This window comes from Gopherus evgoodei, chromosome 4 (genome assembly GCF_007399415.2).
Source record: "Gopherus evgoodei ecotype Sinaloan lineage chromosome 4, rGopEvg1_v1.p, whole genome shotgun sequence".
NCBI classification, from domain to species: domain Eukaryota; kingdom Metazoa; phylum Chordata; order Testudines; family Testudinidae; genus Gopherus; species Gopherus evgoodei.
Window position 1 is genome coordinate 26855945 of NC_044325.1, and position 13700 is coordinate 26869644.

Below are 13700 nucleotides of genomic sequence, written 5' to 3' on the forward strand. Positions count from 1 at the left end.
AATCAGTTTCTCTTTTGCTGAAAACACTTTATAAGCAACAGGAAAGCTGAAACACACTTAAGTAAGTTAGACTAGATACGTGGTAATATGCCAGAAAAATTTTAGGTTTATTTATCTAACTTGAAGAATAAAGTTGACAGTGCCCTTTCAAATGAGAATCCAACTTTTTTTTTTAGCGCCGAAGAGAAATAAAGCCTGGAAATATATAGTGTAAGTATTAACTCTGCTAAAATGCTAAGTTAAGTAAAAGAATCATAAGCAGAATAAATTATTTTACCTTTGGGTCATCACCGAACTGTCCAAATTGTACATCATTTAATAAGCTACGAGCTGTTTTGATTATATCTTTACATTTTTTTGGAGTTTCTTCAACTTTTCCTGCCAGGAAGAGACAGCAGGCTCCAGTCACCTACCAAAGAAAATTCTGTAAGAATGTCTACATTTACAATGCCGCATCTATATTAAAAAAGAATTGTGTTTTAAGTGTCAGTTTCAACAACCAGGTTATGAGATGCTGTTTCTCAGAGAACAGTTAATAGAATTAGAAGCTCAGGCAATGATTAGCACAATTTAGATTTTCCTATTTCCAAGTAAATATAACCTTTTGGAAGACAGTCTATTAAATAGCATTTTAGTTTATTTAAAGAAATACAACCAGAGGTTTTTGTCTTGGCATAGAGAGCATTGCCTCACAAGGGGGTTTAAAAACGAAATGATACACGTAATTTGTCTTTTCTTTGACTACTTAGCCCCTGCTGCAAATCAAGTTGTTACACTTTCAATTACATTAACATAACAAAATTGTAACAGCAAGATAACACATTTTAATTACATGGAAAATATGAGAACTGTGTAATACTTTAAAGCATGTCTTGTTTCTACATTAAATCATAAATCAAACAATCACATGTAATTAAAATATTCCAAATTATCCTTTTTATGACATACTTCTGCAACTCTGAAAAGCACAATATTAACAGAAAGCTTAAACATTTAAAGAAATGATATGTATAAACTATAACCGTGGCAAGATATTTCAGGGGATTATTCATATACATGAGGCTTTAGTTGAGAAATGAGGCCATCAGCCTTTCTTAATTGCCATCACTTTAAATATGCCATACTTAATTCCATGGTTGCTTTAAGAAGTCAATGCTGTAAATACTCACATATCTTGGGAACTGTTTGAAGGAATGAAACATATAAAATCGATGAAAATAAATTATTCCAGTTGCCAAAGTGTCATAGTGTCTGCGCTATACAATAAGGATTTAAACAGTATAAATCAAGTTCAAAACACAAGACATATCAGAGGAAGCCAAATCAGAGAAAAAGCCTGTTTTGAACAAATAAGCTGACTGATTCTCTAATATCTCATATTTATTTTTAAAGTTTTATAAGCAAGTGCGATGTTTTACCCAAAAAATCCCATAAAAAACACAAGGTCCCTGCCCTGAGCATTTTTTAATCTAATTCAGGTGCAGTAGACATCTAAAACAGTGTAAAAGGCATGGCTACAGAGTCAAGGTAAAGTTCACCTTGGTACAGAAGGTCCATAACACCATCTGCATGACATAAGCCCCATACCTGGCTTGGAGAAGAGTCATGGAATTTAATGATCACAACACCCGAGCAAATGGTGGAAGCACTGAGACCATTGTTTCAACTCAGACTGGGAGTACAGTCAAGAGAAGGACTTCCCCTGTGACTGACAGGTGGATTTTGCCTCCCCTTAACTCTCCAATAACATGTGATTGCTAAAGGCTGTTGTAGCTGAAATGAAATCCAACTTTAGTGAAGATCAAAACTATAGAAGCTAAGATTTTTAATGAGGAACTGAAGGAGAAAAGGGATTACTGGTATACAGAAGTGGAAAGTAATTCCAAGTATAAGGAATGGCAAGAAGAGAAGAAGCTGGGAGCAGAAGAAAAAGACGGAATAATTAGGAGAGAATATACAGAGGGACAAAATGCACAAGAAAAGATGTAAATTAAAAACATGCCCAAACAGAGCCTTGAAGGGAAAGATTAGGAGCTTTTAATTTCTAAAATCACCACACAACTGACAGGCCACTTCTCCTCCTTATGTTGTCACTTCATTAGTTAAGATAGTTCATTTGTTACAGAAACTAGGATTTAATTAACAGAAGAAAATGTTCAAGTAGAAAAACATTAAACATCAAAGATGTTTAATTTAAAAAGTTTAGTGATGTTTTTGAAATAAGACTACACTGTACAAATTAATAACACAAATGCACAAGGACCACTCTTTGTATATTTTTTCTGGACTTTCTAATTCATAATGCTACAATCGTACCCTGAAAATATCAACTCAAAAGGATACAGTCCCAGACGTGTTCCTACATCAAATATGAATCTGGCTCCTTCTCGGCGGTATCGTGCCTCAGTAGCTGGATCAAGTCCTTCTAACTGTGATGGTGTATGTGCCAGATCTTTTTTATCCCAGTACCAACATGGTTTTGTGTGGTCCAGGTTTGCCAAATTTACAGAAGGGCTGGAATTTTCTTTATTATCCTTCATTTATTGAAGTAGAATTGTTCCTGCTTGATAAGTTTTCAGACAATGGGTTTTCAGACAGCAGCTTCAAAATAAAAGTAAAAAAAAAAGTCAGGTAAAACTGCAACAGACCAACATTTTTCATCCTGAGATAAGTGATATTTTTGCTACGCACACATACACTATACATGTCACAAGGTAGAATGGAAAGATGACCTGAAAGAAGGGAAACAGTTGTGTATTTTTTGCTTATTAATGATGCATAAAAAAGGCTTGAAATTTTTTTTTGAAAAGATATTTCATTTGTGAAAAAATCAGGTTTCATCTACACTGGTTTCCCCTAGTCACATGTGGAAAACTAAGAGAATGATGTAAATGCCAAAGTAGGGAAACTTGGACAAATAAGTGACTACAAATCTCTTATTATACATCTCTACCCTGATATAACACGGTCCTCGGGAGACAAAAAATCTCACCGCGTTATAGGTGAGACTGTGTTATATCAAACTTGCTTTGGCTCTTCCCGATCCTTGTTCCCTGACCGCCCCCTCCAGAGACTCCCATCCCAAATCACCCCCAGGACACTACCCCCTATTCCCTGACTGCTCCGACCCCTATCTGCCCTCTGACAGGCACTCACCGGCAGCGGTGGGAAGCGGAGCAGCCCAGCCCCATTCCGCTCCACTCTACCACCTCCCAGCCGTGGCGCTCTGCTTCCCGCTGCCGGTGAGTGCGGGACGGTTGGGGAAAGGATACCCCCCACACTCATCTGCAGTGGGAAGCGGAGTGACGCAGCCCACCCCACTCTGCTTTCCTTGCCCCAGTCCCAGCCATGTCATTGTGGGGTGGCTGAGAAAGGGTCCTGCATTCACCTGCAGCGGGAAGCGGAGCGCCATGGCTGGGAGCTGGCGGAGAGGAGCTGGCTGGGGCTGGGCTGCTCCGCTTCTGCCACTGCTGGTGAGCATGGAGGGGATCCCTTCCCCCAAGCTGTTTCCACCGAGCAACATGGCTGGGGCGAGGGAAGCAGAGCGGGCTGCTCCCGGCCCCCCGCTAATCCCCCAGGCCACTCTGGGACTGCGGGGCCCCCAAAAGTGCCCTCCCACAGCTCCTGCCCCCCAGACCCTGGGGGGGGGAGCCCCTGACCACCCCCAAGACTCTCTGTCTCTTATCAGACTCCTTGGCCTGGCCCGGCACCCTTAACACACTGCTCAGAGCAATGTATCTGAGCTTTACTGCCTTATGTCGGGTCGCATTATATCGGGGTAGAGGTATATGCTATGACAGGTCGGTCAGGTTTGCAATCTAGGGGTCGTGTTGGATTCCTAAATGCCACAAGAAGATCAGGTAGCAGCAACCACCAGGTCAGCTTTTTATCATTTAAGTAAAGACAAAAAAGGAGGTTGTGATATTTCAGATATGAACCTTGTTACTGTCGTTTACACTTTTGTCATGTCAAAGTTAAGACTACTAAAATGCACTTGATATGGGACTATGTCTTAAAACCACCATCAAAAAGGATACTGTACAGAATGTGGTGGCCCACTTGGAAAGTGAAGTATTTTCCTACAAGCATATTAAACCAGTACTTCACAGTTGCCAATGGACACCTATGAATTTCTAGGTGAAATTTAAGGTGCTAGTAATATGATTATAGGGTTAGCTGAACCTTTTGTCTCTCTCTCTTTCTCCATGGACACTTTCAAATGACAGGCCCTATGTTTTCACTGTTCTTGGGATGGAATCCCAGATTCATCCCTCTGTTAGACAGTCTCCAGGCAACAACACCCCAATCACTAACTGTGATTACTCCGCATACCCAACTTGGGGAGCTATTTATCTATCCAAAAGAACGCTATCAGAACTATTTATCTATCTATAGGAATGCAGCAAATCAGAGAAAAGTGTTAGAACAACAACAGGCCAACATGCACAATGGTCTTACTTAATACTAAGTTAGGCTTAGCTTGACCTGCCACTTCTCAGAATCAGGGAATCAGTGAGCACATCCCCAGCCTGTATCTGCCATCCCTAAACTTCAGTGAGTGTCTTTTTAAACCAGGTAATCCCCTTTGCTCTGCATCACCTAATATTCATACAAACAACAGATTTCCACATTTTTCATAACTGGCTTCTAGGCCCTAAATTGTTTAGGAACTACCTGCTTGAAAAACCATTTCTCCCCCATGGCACAACAACACATTGGATGGACATAAACAGGAGCCCTGCTGGTATAAATGAACTGGGGTCTGCACCAGGGCACGCCTTTCTTTGAAATCTTCACCTCACTTCCACACAGATGCTTCCCGACTTACACAAGCATTCTGTTCCGGAACGTCTTGCGTAACTCAAATTTTGTATAAGTTGGAAACATATCTCCAATATGCAAAAATAAATAAATACCTAATTCTAGTTTAAAGAACTTTTTCTGTAAATTTAGATTTGCATAAGTCGGGACTTGCGTAAACCAGGGAGTGTCTGTATGTGGAATTCCACATCACCTCCATATTGGTGCACATAACAAAATTCATGTGGCAGGCATAGGGCTGAGGTGCTCAGAGTGTAGGAGGTGGCTCAGGAGTGGAGCTGAGGATTGGAATGCAGGGAGGTGAGGACTCCGGCTGGGCTCTGGGGTGGGGCCAAGGATGAGGGGTTTGGTGTGCAGGCTGCCCCGAGGCTACGGCGGGGAGAGAGGACTCTCCCCAGCTCTTTTTCCCAGTAGCAGCACCTGGACTGAGGTGGGGAGGGGGTGTGGGAGAAGGAGTAGAGGCATCTCTCCCTGCTGCAGCCCAGAGCACCTGCAGGGCACTTAACAGGCTGTTCTCACATAGAATGCTCTGGCTCCACACCTAGATTCCTCCACACCAAGCCCCTCCACACTTTCATCCCACCGAGCTTGGCCAGCCTGTCCATACTTGGTGCAGAGAGGCAGGACCTAAAAGTGTTTCTGGGGCAGGCCCAGCCCTTGTGCTGTGTCAGGGTCAGGTGCAGCCTCACTGTCATGTTGCGGATGGGGGGACCTGCAAGGTGATTGCCTACCGCTGTGCAGCCAGTTGCTTGTGCTCCCCACTACTATGCTGGAGCCTCCACATTTATTGATAAAATAAAATTTGCAGAATTCTAAAATATTGTGTGCAGCATTTTTTAGTGCAGAATTCCCTCAGGAGTAAAACTCTCAATCCTTTGTTTCAAGATGTTTCCCACCAAAACCAAGACAGACAAAAATTGGTACACTCAACATTTTAATAATATTAAACTAAGCTTTTTAAAATTGTCTTTATACATCACAAAAGGCACCATGAGCTCATTCCTACCCTCCTTAATACAGTGCCTTCAAACATAAAGCAGTTTATACAGTGAAACTGCTCTTAGAAAACCTCCTGCTTCATAGCCAGCAAAGAATATTGATTTAATCCAATGTACAGTCTCAACTGACTTTTCCTACCTATGACACAAATAACACAACCGAACCGAAAAGCAGTGTTATGTTTTTTATGACACCAGGCTCCCTCAAACAGAATTCAGGGAGAAGCCGAACTAAGTAAGAGAAACAACGCACAAGGCCGACTAGCACGGTAGCCGTGTTTGCACACGTATTTCCACACAGCCCCTCCCCACTCCACTGTCTTCCACACACCACGTCTGTTAGTCTATAAGGTGCCACAGGATTCTTTGCTGCTTTTACAGATCCAGACGAACACGGCTACCCCTCTGGTACTATTCCACACCCCAGGCTCTCAACCACTGAGCCCCGTGCCTGCGCCCACTCCGCCGCCTCAATCTCCCGCTGCCTCAGGGCCACCGACCACAGCCACAACCCCGGCATTTTTTGGCCAGGATCTCAGTTTGCGCCTCACTCCATACTCAACCGCCTGGCCACAGCATCCCCCGCCACTATCACAGCCGCTTCTCCTCAGCGCCCCGGCCCTCGCTCTAGACCCAGGAGTCCCCTCCCCGCGGCACTCTAGTCCCCATTCACCCAGACCCGAGGCCCTCGTCACCACCAATACCACTCTGAGAGACGCCCCCCTCGAGAAACACTCACGTATGGAGCACGCGAGGGTCCCACAACACAGCGCGCCCACTAACGACAACGAGACCTTAGCTCCCTGCGCGCCGCCATCTTGGGAATCGGACCTAGTCGTTCCCATACGTCAGTGCGTCAGTGTCGCGAGGGCACGGCGCCCACGTTCCCACCACCCAATGAGAATCATAGCCATAGCTCTAACTTCCACCCTTCTCCCTCACACGCTGAGTAGAACAGGTTTGTGCGCACCCTACCGCGGTAGTGTCGAGGAAGACCAATCAGGTAGCAGAATCGAGAGGATTGCAGGCCACTTCAACCAATAGGAATCGAAAGTGGTAGGGTGGATTCTCACCAGCCGGGAGTGGCCTGGCCCCCTGTCCCTGTTTCCGCTACTCCCAGTGGGTGAGCGACAGGGGCGGTGGCGAGGGGGCGGCCTATGGGATTCGTTGGCTGTGGCAGAGCTGCGGGCGGGCTCGCTGTGTGGGTGCGGGTCAGCCAATGGCGGCCGCGGGGTGGGATCACTGGGCGGGCCGGGCGTCGGGAGTGTGGGGCTCGGGTTAGCTCGGCCACCACCTCCCCCCTTCCCCGGGTAGCGGACGGTGTCCGGTGAGAAACGTGGGCGACTCCGCGCTGTTTCCAAGAGGAGGAGCCGTCGCGGTCTCGCGGGAGGTAGGGACCCACCGGCCCCTCCGTCCTCGTTTTCTTTTGGGGGGCAGCCCCCCGCCCGCTCACCCCTTGGCTGGGCATGGGGCGCTACCCCCTCACATCACCTGTCCCCCGCAGGGGCCAGCCTCCCCGGGGAGCAACTCTCTCTTCTCCTTCCCCGGACACATCCGCTCAGCGCCCAGGCCTCGCCCCCCCACCGCCACTCTGAGCTCACTACACCCCGTGACTCTCTCTCTCTCAGCTGCCGCCCTCATCTCTCCTAGGGGTGCCTTGACCTCACCCCATCCTCAGTGTCACCTTCCCTCCGGTGCGGGAGCGGCCTCGCCCGCCCGTTTCCTCTGCTGGGAGCGCCCCGTCCTCGTGCGCTGATCGCTGAAAACCTGCTTCCCGCACCCGCCGTCTTGGTGGGACAGGCTCTCCTCCTCCTTCCCATCCTCCCCGCCTTCCTCCTCTCGTCTGTTCCTCTCGCGCACCCACTCGCAGCTCCCCCTTCTCATCCCTCTCCTACTCTCACCCCGATTCCTTCTGCGGGTGCTGCAACCCTCCGGCCGCGGACCCACCACTCCACCTTGCTCCTCTCATGGGAATCACTACACTGCTCTGTCCCCCATTTTGCCTTTTCTCTTCTGCTTCCCACTTGCTGTCTTTCTGGAAGGAGACAACACTGACCGATATGGGCAAGCACTTCATCACATGTGCTGCCGCTCTCCCACTTGCTGCTTGTCTATTTCCCACTCCCAGTGTCTTGTTAGGGGACGAGAGAAAAACATTACATCCCAAGCCCACATGCTGCTCACTGCCCTGTATCTATGTGTGGGTGTTCTGCTTTAATACCCATTCGTAGTCTCTGGAGGTATGAAATTTTCTTTACTTTTATGAAAACTGGAAGCAATTAAATCCACTTCCTCTCATTCATCTTCCTTCCCTTGCTCCTCCTTCCAAAAAAGTGATAGCAAGGGTGAAGAGTGAAAGTAAACAAATTGCTTAACTTGATTTCTCCATTATGTTATTTCTCCTATTTTGATCATAGGGGTCACATGTTTTTAAAATGGTTAAATCAGCTCCCACTTCCTCTTTGGTTTCCATAATTCTCCCACACCTTCACTTCTCTGGTTCCTGGTTAATAGGCAGGAGGAGGTTGCTCATATTCACTGATCAATAACTTAACATTGGTGTGTACCATTTTAAGCACTTTTTTGTTCTCTCTTCTCCCATCCACTTTGTGGCTTTTTATTTTATTTTATTTCATTTTTTGTAAAAGAATTAAGCCCAACAACAGAAAGACTCTGAATGATTTAAGCAAAGTATCTTTTAAATTGATTGATCTGCTGGGGTATTAGTTCTCCATGAGTCTGTATGTTGCAGCCTTCCCAAATCAGTACTGAAGCTGCTGCTGAAACTGATTCCAGGTGAAGCTGTTTCTGCGACTTCCTTTCCTGCTCAAAACAGATTGGTTTAGACTAAAGTATCACTTGAAAAAAATATAAAGATGAATTCATACTGCTGTTCTCTTTCACAGTAAAATGGTTGGCTCTAATCTTCCCTAATGTGCCATTTTACTTGTGAAATAAACACATCTCTTCCCTTTTTCTCCTCCCAAGTCTGTGATGTTCAGTCCATGTTTCAGACTGATGACTTAACTTAGGTTTCAGTAGCTGGCAAAGAGGGGAAAAGCCTGTGTTCTCAAGGAAGGGGAAAGGGCTTTTTTTCCTTATTAAGATGACCTAATGGAGAAATGTACTGTTTTTTCAGAGGAATAGTCTTGTCAATAAATAGCAGAATACTTGCATTTTATTGTACTATGCATTGAATATCTTTTACTCTTTAATTTGTTTTTGAAAACAACATAGTATGAAGAAGCTACTCTAGGTATATGGATGAATGTGATGTTTCAGATATTATCCATATATCTGGCTCCTAATTAAAACTAGACAGCTGCTCAGTAAACTACAAATACACAGATAATATGTCTTCAGGGGCAGAAAGGGTGTGTTTTATCAATCGTGTTAACTCAGTCAGGTTAATTTAATATGACAACTGTGGACATGCTAGTTTGCATTTTAACAGGCCTTTTCAATTGTGTTAATTGGATTGAGCTAACACAATTGAAAAACATACCCTTTTGCCTGTTAAAGCAGGGCCAGACATAGTTTTAGGATTTCAGCCAAAATGTAAGCACATAAAATCAAAATACTCACATGTCCAAGTAAAAGTGGACTGAGTTACAGACTGCATGCAGAGCTGAATTTCCCAAAGTTCTCTCTACTCACAAATATTGTATTTATTTTAACAACAACAACAAAATGTGAATCACTGTCTATCCATATATATGAGATGCATGCACCTTTATTAGCATTATTGTTCCGTATTTGTATAGTACAAGAATGTGTGATTAGAATTAGCAAGATTTCCCTACCAGACCCATAGTGCAGATTGCACTGAATTGTACATTTAAAGCAGGTTTTAAATCAATTAATCAAACGTTAAACTTTACACAGATGCTTATGTAGACTTGTCCCACTGTTGTTAAAAAACTATGTCAATGTATGCTCACAAGAGGCCAAATTAAGGTTGCACAGGCAATGTTCATTTTTGGATATAATACACTACAGTATGATTGTGTCACAGGTACATTCATAGATGTTTAAACTATTTTATCAAGATGTGTTTTTACTCTAATCTAGTTGAAGTTTGAATTAAAGTTATATATCTGAATGCGTTTTGAATGAATTAGATGTATATATTGTGGGTGGTTGTATTTTGGAAGTAAAAGGGAGTTGTGCATATAAGGTGCATTTAGCATAATAGCATGTAGGATCTGAATACTACAACATTGTCTCCCATCATTGGCCATGACAACATGATCCAGTTGATTGGGTCTTGGAGTGGGAGTCAAAGGCCTGGGCTCTGTAGCCAACTGTACCACTGACCTGCTGCATGAGCTTGGATAAATCACTTCATTTCATTTTACAGGTGGAGAAATGGAGGCAGCGAGAGGCTAATGACACCTATCCTTATTTATAAATGATTAGAGAAGAAAGTGTGGTGACCTGGGTACGCTAGGCTGACTGTTAGGAGAGGCAGAGGTAAACCAAGACAAAAGGAATAACTTTACATTTTTAGAACTTTAAGGGAAAACTTCGACAATGTATCAGGAGTGTAAATACTATAGAACATTGTTATAACCTTAGTCCCAGATTTGGACCTTAGCGTCCAAAATATGGGGGTTAGCATGAAAACCTCCAAGCTTAGTTACCAGCTTGGACCTGGTACTTGCTGCCACCACCCAAAAAATTAGAGTGTTTTGGGGCACTCTGGTCCCCCCGAAAAACCTTTCCTGGGGACCCCAAGACCCAAATCCCTTGAGTCTCACAACAAAGGGAAATAATCCTTTTTCCCTTCCCTCCCCCTCCAGATGCTCCTGGAGAGATACACAGACACAAGCTCTGTGAATCCAAACAGAGTAACTTGCCCTCTCCGTTTCCAATCCTGGAAACAAAAAGTACTTTCCTATTTCCCCAGAGGGAATGCCAAGTCAGGCTAGCAATCCAACATACAGATCTCCCTTGATTTCTTCCTCCCACCAATTCCCTGGTGAGTACAGACTCAATTTTCCTGAAGTAAAGAAAAACTCCAACAGGTCTTAAAAGAAAGCTTTATATAAAAAGAAAGAAAAAATACAAATAGTCTCTCTCTATACAGATGACACAATACAGGGCAATTTCTTAAAAGAATATTGAATAAACAGCCTTATTCAAAAAGAATACAAATCAAAGCACTCCAGCACTTATATTCATGCAAATACCAAAGAAAAGAAACCATATAACTTACTATCTGATCTCTTTGTCCTTACACTTAGAAACAGAAGATTAGAAAACAGAACTACTTCTCCAAAGCTCAGAGACAGCAGGCAGACAGACAAAAGACTCAGACACACAATTCCCTCCACCCAAAGTTGAAAAAATCCGGTTTCCTGATTGGTTCTCTGGTCAGGTGTTTCAGGTGAAAGAGACATTAACCCTTTGCTATCTAAAAAATCCGGTTTCCTGATTGGTTCTCTGGTCAGGTGTTTCAGGTGAAAGAGACATTAACCCTTAGCTATCTGTTTATGACAAACATTACCAAAGATTGTTTATAATAATAAACTATAGGTTACCAACTCATTAGCCTTTGTGAACTTGTACACACTTTGCAGTTAGTACCAAATGTATTGTTCTTCACAAGAACAAAAGAAATTACAATATACTGTGTCCCTTCAGAGCAGAATCAACGTTTCCTATCGTTGGCTGTAAGTATAACTCCACTCTTGCTGTCCTGATTTTTGCTTCTCTTCATCTGGAAGTGCTTCTTAGGTTCAATGTTCTTGTGCTATACCTCTTTAACGGAGTTTATCCACAAGCAGGGTGTTTTCACCTAGAGGGCCCTCACTTGTCCATTAGGCACTTTTGAACAGTATTTTTTCAATAGATGTTCAGTCGCTCTCTGTTCACACACTCTAAGTCAGTGGTGGGTGACCTGCCGCTGTAAACAAACTATCTGGCTGCCCCCCAGCAGATTACCCTGATAGGCCACATGCAGGCCGGTGGTTGCCCACCATGGCTCTAGGTCCTTTGTTGATGAGTTTCTTGTTTTTTGCTTCCAGGATCTGTTTGTATCTAACACAGCTTTTTAGTCAATTTCCTTTTTCACAAATTATATTTCCTTTCAGTTTTTTCCCTTGATACTTCCTCTCTGGTAAGCCTGTCTATTTTTATTTCCCCTCTACTTCCCTTCTCTAACAGTATCTGCTCATGTACCCAGGTCTGGTTTTTTCCACCCACTTGTCCGGATCTAAAACCTTTAGTATTTTCCTTTTTTCCTCCATCTCAGTTCTGAGTCCCCTACTTGTAGTCTCCTGTTCTTCTATTCTATCATCTTACCCCCTACCCAGGCTCCCGTTCATGAGCTAGCTCAACATCTCTATTCTTCTCCTTCTCTGACAGCTTTTTCCAACTGCGCCTTCGGGTGGATTCTGAACGCCCTCCCCAACTCGAGCTGCTGTCTCATGCGCCCTCATTCTCACCCTCCAGGACAGCATTCTATGTGGCTGCATTTTGCAACTGGAGCAGGTGCTAGTGTCAGGGTGCGGGTTACTACAAAAGCAGTACGTGAGAGCTAAGTTGTTATGTATGAAATAGTGGTTTATATGTCTTTTGAAGTGATTGTGTTGACAAGAAATGCATTTGAGAAACCTTAACTCTTGGGTAACAAATGTTTTTTGTGTGAGACTCTTCATATCTCACTTCCTGAACTGCCCCCTTCTGAAGTGATAAAAGCAATTTCATGGGGTGATGATGGTTAGTGGTTTTGAATGGCTTTTTCATAAGGAGTAATATTTTCACTGGCTTAGGTGAACAGTTGTCACCTTCAGTAGGAGGTGGGGAAGGATATTGTCTGTCAGGAGACAAGGCTTGAAAGTCCACTTGCTTATTTGTAACAAACAACTGATGTTCCCCCTGCAAGTGGAAAACAGCTTAAAAACACTACTACTCTCCCCCGAAAAAGAACTTGCTCATCAATTCAGAAAAAAAAATTACTTTCTCTAATATTAACTAATCCAGTGTTGTCTTCCTGAGTGGCATCTGAGGATAGCACCTAGTAGAAAATCCCAGTATTGTGGGAATCAAGGGGTATTACTAGGTATTTCTTTGGACGTGGTTGGTTCTCCCCACTCTTCAATGTTTCGAATAGTCTTCTGGCTTAAAGTATCTGGTAAACTTCTCAAGCATTGATCAAGAGATGCTGGATTTGCCAGTATGTCTATCCCATCAATAAATATAGTCAGACTTCATTAATCTTACAATGTCAGACTTCTTGATTAGTAATAGTACTTTCTGAGGGTAAACGCATAGATATTTTGTACCTGGCAAGTCAGTATTGTCAAGACACCATTCTGCTTGATTTCAATTAGTTAATGCTAAGAAGTACTAATCAAATCGCTTTTGAGGCCTGTTTATTGGGAACTGTAATTGTGGTGTTGAGACAGAATTATTCTCTCAACTTGGTAAAACCCAAGTAGAAAATTGTGAATTGTCCTTTGTCAGCAGGTGTTGAATTTGTGTCTCAGTACATATATAGACCACCTCTCTGTGTGGCTGATGTATTATCATTTTTTAAAATGCATTTGATTCGAGTAACTTCATTTGATGTTGATTTCTGAAGGCTGGTTACTTCTGAGGGCTTGTTTACACATGCAGTGCATCTGGTGAAGATGCTCTGTGCTGATGAGAGAGCTCTTATCAGCATAAGAAAGCCACCTCCATGAGAGGCAAAGTAAAGTGTTCAAAGTTAGATGATGTCCAAAGTTAGTGTTGCTCATGCAACCTTAATTTGACTCCCTGGGTTGAGTTCCAGATTTTAATGAGGATTTGCTCTAGTGGTTATAGATCCTTCTGACCCTGTAATCACTGCATGTCTTCATCCCTGTCTACTTTTTTCCACTTTCCCCTTTCCAG

The 13700-nt window shown here is 43.5% G+C and overlaps 2 protein-coding genes across 7 annotated transcripts in view; one reads left to right on the top strand and one right to left on the bottom strand.

The window, feature by feature from the left end:
- The window catches only part of CCNK (cyclin K), a 31548-nt gene extending 24026 nt beyond the window's left edge, over positions 1-7522 (bottom strand). Inside the window, exons 1-4 of one of the 2 annotated variants that reach the window (XM_030558784.1) lie at positions 7504-7522; positions 2344-2601; positions 1170-1251; positions 278-409 (exon numbers count right to left, since the gene is read on the bottom strand). In XM_030558784.1, coding sequence (XP_030414644.1) covers positions 278-409; positions 1170-1251; positions 2344-2540 — 411 coding nt within the window. In that variant the 5' untranslated portion in view covers positions 2541-2601; positions 7504-7522. Of the gene's footprint in view, positions 1-277; positions 410-1169; positions 1252-2343; positions 2602-6558; positions 6775-7503 lie in introns of those variants that run through there. The other variant, XM_030558783.1, reaches the window with a different exon arrangement.
- SETD3 (SET domain containing 3, actin histidine methyltransferase) overlaps positions 6872-13700 on the top strand; it is an 83389-nt gene continuing 76560 nt past the window's right edge. For 2 of the 5 annotated variants that reach the window (XM_030558777.1, XM_030558782.1), the window contains exon 1: positions 7012-7209. The gene's annotated coding sequence lies outside the window, so the exon portion shown is untranslated. Of the gene's footprint in view, positions 6943-7011; positions 7210-10179; positions 10293-12193; positions 12350-13700 lie in introns of those variants that run through there. The other 3 variants (XM_030558778.1, XM_030558779.1, XM_030558780.1) reach the window with 3 other exon arrangements.